Here is a 9,655-nt window from a genome sequence, read left to right on the forward strand (position 1 = left end):
CCTGCGAGACAGAGCAGGACAGGAGCAGAGCTTATTATGTCTCTGGACTGTTCTCAACACAAGGTCACAAGGCAGGTGCTTCCTTGGTGCTGCATGAGCAAGTGCTTGCTTGTTCCCACGCTCCTTGCAGTGGAACACACACCCGTCTGTGTGTTGGTGTTTAACTTGTCTCATGATTTCCTTTCTTTGCTTCTCTTCTCAGGCACTGAAGAAGGCCAACAACATCATCTCAGAGATCCGAGAGACTCACCTGTGGTAGTCGAGCTTTCACCGAGCGGCGACATGTTGACATGTTGAGTGTGTGTGTTTACATCAGTGTATGTGTGTGTATGTGTGTACCTAGGAACCGAGGGCTTCATATTTATGTCAAATACATATTTAAAGAACGTCAGTGAGCACATCAACGAGCATAACCCGAACAAATATTTATGCACACATTTTCAGGTACTTGATTTTACTGTATATACACCTCTATCTTTAAATATGTATTTGAGCAAGTGTGTGTGTGTGTGTGTGTGTGTGTGTGTGTGTGTGTGTGTGTGTGTGTGTGTGTGTTAGGCATGCTGTGAAAATGCACTGAGCTTTAAAGGCGTACTTTAGTGTTTTTCAGTCTAATCACAATGTGCCACATCTGATACTACAGCCAATAACTGTGATATGCTTCTGTTAGTTCTCCGGCTAGTAAAAGGACAGAAGACCCGTTGACTGAAGTCTCCCTGCCAATTGGCTTTTATTAAAAGTGTGTGGATTTTCTGTTTGAGCACAGCAGGTAGCTCCAGGGGCCCGGGGTTGTTGGTTCAGTCCTTACTTCGGTTTCTATCGCCGAGGAGTTTGGTGTGTTTTCCCTGTTTCCACATGGATTTCCTTCCACCTCCCAAAAACACACATTGTAGGTGAATTAGCTGTGCTAAATTGCCCCAAGGCGTGGGTGAATGTGATGGACTGGCACCCTGTCCAGGGGTAATTCCTGCCTTGCGCTCAATGATTCCGGGTAGGCTCCAGATCCACTGCAATTCCAACCACCTCCAGTAACAGTAGGTGAATTTGCTATGCCACATTGCCCTTAGGTGTGAGTGTGTTGGCGTGTGAGATACCCTGTGTGGGGGTAGTGCCTGATCCTAGAGGTTATTCTCATACTCTATAATTCCTATTAATTATTTTGTTTTGGCTTCAGACCCATTGTGATAGAGACCATCTCCCAAAACACATATGATAGGTGTGGCCCTAGGTGTGATTGACTGGGTGTGTGTGGTACCCTGCAATGGGCCGGTGCCTTGTCCTGGGCCTAAGATAAGAATAATAAGGAGGACGAATGGATGGATTTTCTGTTCTTTTGAATCAGACTTATTGTCTGTTGTAATCAGTCATATGCTACAGACGTGGCACCTTGAGATTAGGTTGGAAAATGCTGCAGTATTCCTTTAAAAGACCGACTCGGGCTGCTGTTCTGCATATTTCTGTACATGTAAATTCCTCAACCGTCCACTTTTTTGGGGAGCTCATGGGGAGCTCCACATGACCTTGACTGAACAAATCTATTTATTTGGTTGGCAGTAATGATACCGATCATTTGTTTTGAAATGGACTGCAGCGGCCCTTCCTACAAAGCCAAACGCAGACCAATCATCCTCTCGTCCTTAACTGGAGCCGACCACGTCGATGCAATTGTGCCCTAAAACTGTCTGTGCCAATTCCATTCTCCTAGTCAAAGTGTCCTGAATATTACTGAACCACTCGTCTGCCTGCTCTGGTCTTTTGTATTTAGAAGAGAGAGGTACTAGAACATATGTTTAATAATGGAGCCCCCATTCAAAATACACAGGGGGTTTAGTCGTGCTGGCTGCCTGGGGAGTCTTTATGTAGACGTTAGAGAATGAAGAATGAAAGCCGTATAAACAGTAATGAAAGTGTCCGTAAATTAAGACTGTAAATATAGTACAGATGTGTATGTGGTGTATTTAAAGTTGCTGGTGAATATTAATATGTGGGCTGATTTTCGGGGCACTGTTAGGTGCAGTTGTCTTTCTGTGCGCTGGTTACTTGTTTATTTATGGAAAACGGGTTGCAATAATGGTTGTGACACAGTTCTGTTGGGCTGTGTGGCTTGCAGACTATAAAGCAAATGACTGGTGCTGTAACCTATGAGAGGGAACACCAACCACTTTTATTCCTGGTGGAAGACTCGAGAGCTTTTGAGCCGGGTCTCCGTCAACCAGATCAACTCTGTACTGTGCAGTCAGTTAGCAGTTAGCATGTATTTCAGCACATTACCGTGCAATTGGTTAAAGAACCAAAACTCACCTAGAATAGAGGCAATTGGGCAGTTTCTGTAAATGAATGTTTGAAAAAGACTATCATATTATACTATCATATTAATACAAAACATTTTATCCCACATTTGACCACTGTAATAAAAAAATACTGCATTTAGCAGTATTTAGCAGCCAAAAAGCAGCATTTAGCAGCAAAAACAGAACATCCAGATAATGAAATATTCCATGTTTGTGTCCCTTGTAATGCAGACCTCATGAGGTTTTACCCCACATTTAACCACCATAATAAAAAAGTAGTTGGTTACTTTTGCTTTTCTTAATGCAGTATTTAGCAGCATAAGAACAACATTAGCATAAGGGAATATTCCATGTTTTTCCCCCCTTTTAATGCCGGACTCGACTAATGTTCAGGGAATAACATAGTCCTGCTTAATTTCTCTTGTCTTTATGCTGCATTTAGGAGTTTTTAGCAGGAAAAACGGAACATCCAGATAACGGAATATTCCCTAGTATTTTCTTTTTCCTAGTAATGCAGGCCTTGTAAGGTTTTACCACATGTTTGACCACCAGAATGAAAACAATAATAGTTCTGTATATAATTTAATAAATAATTTTGCCTTCCTTTGTGCTGCATTTAACCATATTTAGCAGAACATTTGCATAACTGAATATTTAGGTTTTTTTCCATTTGCCTGCACCCCACCCCTTATTAATGCAGTTTTTAGCAGCATAAAGCAGCATTTAGCAGCAAATACCCCCCCCCTTCAAAAAAAAATTAAAGCTGACCTCAAAGTTTTGTTCTCAATTTGCTGACCTCAAATAATTTCTCAATTTGGAAAACTGGAGCAAAAACAAATGAAAAAAGGTTCAGTTTTCTTTTTCTCCTTTTTCTTCCTTGCTACATTTAACAGTATTTAGCAGCATAAAGCAGCGCTTGCCAGCAAAAAAATTAAATCCATATTTTTGTAATGAAGCACTGATGTACAATTCAGTTGCAACAGCAACTTCAGCAGAACATTCCATTAAGAGCTTAACTTTTGCTCTTGATCAGATATTGATTTTATTTATTTATTCTCTTTTGTGGAAACACAGATGCTGACCGCTTGTCCACGCCTACCTGTTCCTAAACAGCAAATCACATCAAACTTAAACTCAGACACTCTGTTACAGACATCAGCGTGTGTCCACAGCACTTTTGCAAGATACAGCAGAGAGGTCTCCTGCAGCTCCACCAGAGCTCCATAGTGCAGTGGCCCGGAGTGCGAGTTCTGGCCCGGAGTGGCAGTGATGGAGATGCCGTTCTCCCTGTTGCAGTTCAGTGGAGATGAAGCTGATATTTTGAGGTGAACTTGCTGCGTAGTGTTGCTTTGGCTTAAATGCTGGTCATTCGTGGTATCCAAGTGCTATTAGGTAGGGGCTTGTGATAACTCTGCCCAACTTCCCTACACTGCTAGCTTACTGCCACAGGACCTTTCCCTTAAGGAAACTAGTCCCATTTCTCAGCTCAAATGGAAAAAATGTGCAAAAGTGCAAGTACAAAAACCTTGCTTCTCAGAAATGGTAACTTTACAGGAGTCAAAAAAGTTGCCAGTTGGAGCATTTCTATTGGTCCATTCATCATGAAATTTGGACACAACGTAAAGAATAACTGCCCGATTATGCACAGACAGAATTCAGCAGCTGCACTTTGGCTGCTATTATAAGTTAGTTTGGAGTCTAGAAGTTTTCTGTCCGTTCCTGAGTTCAGAGAAACGAGCAGAACGCACTGTGTGTGTGTGTGTGTGGTAATCACCCTTATACTCCAGATGCTCCAGATAGGAGTTCATGTTGGAACAACAAGAAGCTCTGGGTACAACTAATGGGACAGCTCGGCGTTCCTCCATTATGTTACGCTCACATTCAGTTCCGATCAGATTATTGGTGTCCCTTTTATAAATCATTAAAGCATTAGCTTGTGTTAAGCGAGAGGATATGAGCTCAAAATAGCCGTTCAAAGAAAATGAGATTACAGCTGTAGAGCGTCCTGTGCAAAGGTTTTGAGTAGAGCCGCAGAACAAAAGGCCTTTCATCATTATCTCCACTTTGAAACGCTTGAAACCGTACTGCTTGTGTCAGAGGCTCGACTGCTGTGTAATATTTATGGGCGTCTTGACTATTTATAGTCTGAATGCGTGAGTGTGTGTGTGTGTGTATGTGTATTAGGGATTGAGCGTTGGTGCTGAAGCTGTTCTTAAGCAGGTGTAGGCTGCTGAGGAGGAATGCCTTTGTCTTGGCTGGCCAATCTCAGACATGAAGATGACGTTCGTAGTTAATAGCGGAGGTGAAGCTGACACACAGACACTGCCTGTGAGATGTTCGGGGGCACCTAGCGTTCAGGTGAGGTTTGACAGTGAGAGTTTCAGTGTGTGTCTTCAAACCAAGATGATGGGAGTTGTGGAACAGTGTTTGTAGTAGAGATGAAGGTTGGAAGAACCTTTACAACAAAGACTGTTCATCACGCTTCTTTATAGAAAGTGGTTCACAGCACAGTAAGATAGTGAATGCAAGGACCACTATTGTGGTGATTAACAGATGGTCTACAGACTGTGTTGATGATTCAGTGCTCTGCACAGTCTACAGTCATGTAGAAAAATGAGGACTCCCCATAAATAACTCTCTTTTTTTTAAATGTATTTAAACATCTGGATATTTGATCTTCATTTGAACAACACTGAGGGCTGGAGGTAATAAAACTAAACACATACAACTGGGGAAATGTCATTCCAAATAATATTGATGTATATTTATTAATTTAATTAGAACATTGACATTACAGGATTGTTGGAGACTTGGCCTGGCCTGGCCATGTTGGTAGTTGTTTTATAAATTACTTTGTCGAATGTTTTCCCCAGCTCCACTGCCCTAGCCAACATCACTTATAAGTGATATAAGAGAGGAGAGAGCGCCATCTACACCCCGGCCAGTTGTGCTCTCTCAGAGTCCAGCCGTTGATGGCAAAGTGACATGGCTTGGGAATCGAACTCGCGACCCCTGGGCGTAGTGGTCCGATACGTAGTGGTAGCGTATCATACCGCTGAGCCACTTGGAGCCCTGACAGTTGTTTAAAAGGTTCTCCACCTCTGAGATCTCACATGATCCACCATACTTCAACAGTCAAGAGCAAACCAGACTAAATGTCTGAGGTTTAAATATGACCGTCTCCTCCAGAATCCTCTCTGACCATGTTCTGATCATCTGCAGCTGATGAGCTGAACCTGATTTTAATTGTAGACGTTTGCAGTAGTGATAAATGTCGTAATGTTTAAACATTTTGCTTATGATTTTAAAGACATTTCTTCAGTTGTATGTGTTTAGTGTGTCCCAATGTCTTCACACAACTGTCTGTGAGAAGGGTCTGTGCACTTCTCTCACCTGTGAGAGGTGTGTGTTTTCATGCTGGTGGGCGTTTTAACACAGATTTAAGGTTAGCTTTGCCGTTCTAGTGGGTTAAGCAACCAGAGAGAGGAAAAACTGTGGGCTTCACCACACTGGGAGGCTCCAGTGTCCTGATTAGAAGTTGGGGTGAGGGTATCTGGAGAAATGTGAACATTTTTATTCATTAGATTGTGTCTCTGCACTCCCAAATCCTACACAGCGGCTCTGTACTGGAGCGAGAGAGAGAGAGAGCGAGAGAGCGAGAGACACTGGTTGTGTCAGCATACAATAAGCTACTGATCTGTCAAAGCTCTCAGAAATGAACAGATAAGAGAGAAGAAGAGATGGTGTGTGTGAGAGCAAGCAGTGTGTGTGTGTGTGTGTTTGGGATTGAAGTAAGAGCCTGGACTGTCAGGTTCCTTTGTGGATTGGATTGAATAGAATAGAAAGGATAGATGTATTTATCCCCAAAGGACAGTTCATTACTGGGCATGCCATCAACCAGTGACACAAACACCTAAAACAGCTAAAATCTATTAAATAAAGGTGGTAAATAAAGGTGGTTATACACTGCTAAACAATACTAGGCCCTTTACTGAGCGTGAACTGCAGCATGCTCTGTTGTTGTTGTTTGTCCAGCCTCTCTTATGATGGGTGTGTCTCGGTGTCTCTGTGCTGTGGTTTCTCTGCCGTCCTTTGATTTAACCATTTCTTCCCTGAATATTGGATGGCTTCTGGATTCTGTGGCTGCATGAGAGCCCCACTGCCACTGTCTCCAAACTCTTGATACGTAGAGATTGGAAGCTCTGTAGATTAACGGAATACTCCATTTTTGTCTTTCTTAACTTGATACACCTGCAGCATACAGTGGATTGTCAATGACAGGATCTTTTCAGTTCTATTCAATTAAGCAGGGAAATTGCATCCAGAACTGGAAAGCTATATTTACAATATGTGGAGTTAAATCTCCTGCCCGTTGACGTGTCTTTCAGTCTGCTGGTAACGCGACATCGCTGGACAGCTAAACACGCTTGGAGGAGAGCACTAACCGCCAGTCCTGTTACACCAGCTAACAGATTTCCACTCTAGCTGGTATCGCACTATTTAATGGGAGGGGAGGGAGGGAGGGTCATGGATGGCTATGGCATCCCCATGGACCGAATCATCAATCTTCTGATGATACTAGCATGCAAGGCCATTGGTGGTTGAATATGAGCACTCCAGTACTGCAGGTTGTGCTATAACATTTTATGCTAATTTTGGGCTCTGAGTGGTCCAGTGGACTACTGGGCCAGGGATTGCTGGCCCCTAGTCATGCTGCCTGCCATCGGGTGGGTAGATGGCACTCTCTCTCTCTCCCCACATCACTTGTATGTGATTCTGGCTGGTATGGGCAGCTGATAGTTGATGCGTTTCTTTAGATGCACATATATCGAAGATATGAGTGGGTTAAGTCATTGGCTATGTAAATTTGAGGAGGAAAATTGGGTGATTATGTCTTGTTGGCCAAAGCCAGGAGCCATGACTTCAAGTATACCAAGGCCTTTAGAAGGCTGCACCACTCAGGGGCCCTCGTTGTTAATGTGTGTGGTGATCAACCATATGCTATATAGAGGTTAGGTTGAAATTGCTAGAGTATTCCTTTAATGGTTATGTGAAAAGGAGACCGCTGGAAAGCTGTCTCGGTTGCAGTCTCGACACCAATTAGACGATGCTTACCTGGATGAAGTGTAGAAAAACCACCACTTACCACCTTTTTACAGTTTTTCCAAATATTTCCCTGCTCTCAAACCAAAAATAGAGAGTGTTCTGACTGTCGGGGGAGGGGGGGAGTAAGAAAATAAATGAATATATTCACCTTAGAGAGAGTTAAAGGTGTAGTTCAGCGAAGAAATGAATTCCCTCTTACCCCAGTAAGCTAAAGTGTGGACAAATCACTGTCCTACCACTGCTTTTAACTTCATAATCCGAGTTTGTTCATGTTCATAGCTGACCGTATGACGTACAGTGTCAGAAATCCCGTAAGCAAGTCCCCTGGCCTTTACACTTCGACAGCTTTGCCACTTGGGAGTGCAGGAAAAGCTGGTTTCCTGTCTGTACAACACAAAGATTACCACAGTATGAACCTGAAAAAGTTAATTAGCATTATAAACATTTTTTAAATGTTCATTTCACATCTGGCTTTCACTTTTTCGTGTAAAGTTAACTGTACATGCTAACCATTTCTCATTTGCTTCCATTACATGTTAACTATATTAGCCTTGCCACCTCACACTCCTAAAAACAAAGGTGCTATGCCTGCCATCAGCTGTTGGAGCCGGAGAGAGCACAATTGGCCTGAATGGCTCGCTTTCTCTCCCTGGCTGGCTGGCACAGGCGTCTGCTAGCTGATGCATTAGAGCTGGGTAGTCAGCGAGCGTTTTCTCAGAGCACGTTGGGGGCCCGGTGACATTGCATTGGCGGTGGCTGGTTGCCATGTGTCAGGGAGCATTACATAGGATGGGGGTGAGTACATTGAGCGAGTTGGGTGATCTAAAATTGGGGAGGAGACTTAAATTCAAGAAATAAATGAAAGCAAAAATATAGGATATGCCATAGAAGAACCTTTTTTGGTTCCAGATAGAATCATTGTTGTTTAAAGAACCTTTTTATAGGTTTAAAGAAGTTAAAGTAAAGGTTCTTCATCAGTGTAAAGGTTCCTTACATTCCCATGTCTCTTACAAAAATAGTTTTATAGTTTTATGCAACCAAAAGTGGTTCTTCTGTGGCATTGCTGAAGGAAGCCTTTGAAGCACCTTTGTTTTTAAGAGCGTTGGCACTAAATTTGGCTGACCCACTGCTTTTAGGGTAAGAGAGAAACTTGCGTAAGTGACGATTTTAGCCGAACTACTGCTTTAAAACAGTTCATTTCCATCCCCTCTCTGTTGAAACGTTTGCATGTGTGTGTACGTCGTGTGAAAAGGAGCGAATTTGTGTGTTCTTCTGATTATAAGGAACATAAGATCTCCACAAAATGCCTGTGAGTTCTTGCCTGCCAATTTTGTTCTCTTTTTTTTTCTTTTTTTTTTTTTTGTGATACATTCTGATGTACTGATGTCTGTTCGTTTGGAAGGCCGTCATTAAAAATTGAACGCCAGCCTTTCCCTCTCCTCCTTCTCGATCGACAGCAGAGGAACGGATGATTCATATTTGTTGGATACTTGGTGGTGTTGTTAAAGGAGGCTGCCATCAGCTGCTTTTGCTCTGCAGTTTTCCTGCGCCGGAATGGAGAATGAAGCAAGCGGTGTCAGTCTGGAGGAGATTTGTTTGTGTAGCCGAGCGCCACTGGGCAACAAAAGAAGCGTAAAAAGAAAAAACGCTTGCGTGTACAGAAAGCAGACTATCAGATTGCCAGTACAACCGCATCGCCTGCCTTCTGCAGGGCATAGCCAAGACGAGACACCCACACCATGTGTGTGGAGAGAAGAAGAGGCTTTGACGCTAATTAGAGCTAGGAACGACCGTTAGCGTGGTAGACGTAGCACCAGAAGGTGTTGTGAGGCCTAAGAAGAGATCTACTTCCACAGAGAAGTTCACAGAGAGTTTTTTAGCTCTCTGTAGTTTGGATTTGTTTACGTCTGTACTTGCAGTGTAACGCGAACCTCTCGCATCCGGACAGCAGCGAAATCACTGCATAGACATCACCAACCCTGATGTTTGACCATTGAAAACTACAAGTAGATGATATTAGCTTTGTGTTTGACCGTTTCAAATGTGTCCTAATATGGAAAAACATTAATCCTAGCATAGGTAAATAATGAGAGTTCAGTACATGGACGTGACAAACCTCAACCTCAAACATGGTTGGGTCATCACTGCAATGAGGTCAGGCACTAGCTATGCTCCCAACGCTCAGAGGATCTCTTTAAACTGCCGCCAGTGGCCATGCAGCCAACACATTCTGAGGAAAGGGCCGGGTCCCCAGCTCC

At 43.1% G+C, this 9,655-nt stretch overlaps 1 protein-coding gene across 2 annotated transcripts in view; it reads left to right on the top strand.

Moving 5' to 3' along the window:
• LOC140557716 (dynamin-1-like protein) overlaps positions 1-6,795 on the top strand; it is a 28,899-nt gene extending 22,104 nt beyond the window's left edge. For both annotated transcript variants that reach the window (XM_072682438.1, XM_072682437.1), the window contains exon 18: positions 203-6,795. In XM_072682438.1, coding sequence (XP_072538539.1) covers positions 203-259 — 57 coding nt within the window. In that variant the 3' untranslated portion in view covers positions 260-6,795. The remainder of the gene's footprint in view (positions 1-202) is intronic.
• Positions 6,796-9,655: the final 2,860 nt, after the last annotated feature.

This window comes from Salminus brasiliensis, chromosome 6 (assembly GCF_030463535.1).
Source record: "Salminus brasiliensis chromosome 6, fSalBra1.hap2, whole genome shotgun sequence".
Taxonomy (NCBI): domain Eukaryota; kingdom Metazoa; phylum Chordata; class Actinopteri; order Characiformes; family Bryconidae; genus Salminus; species Salminus brasiliensis.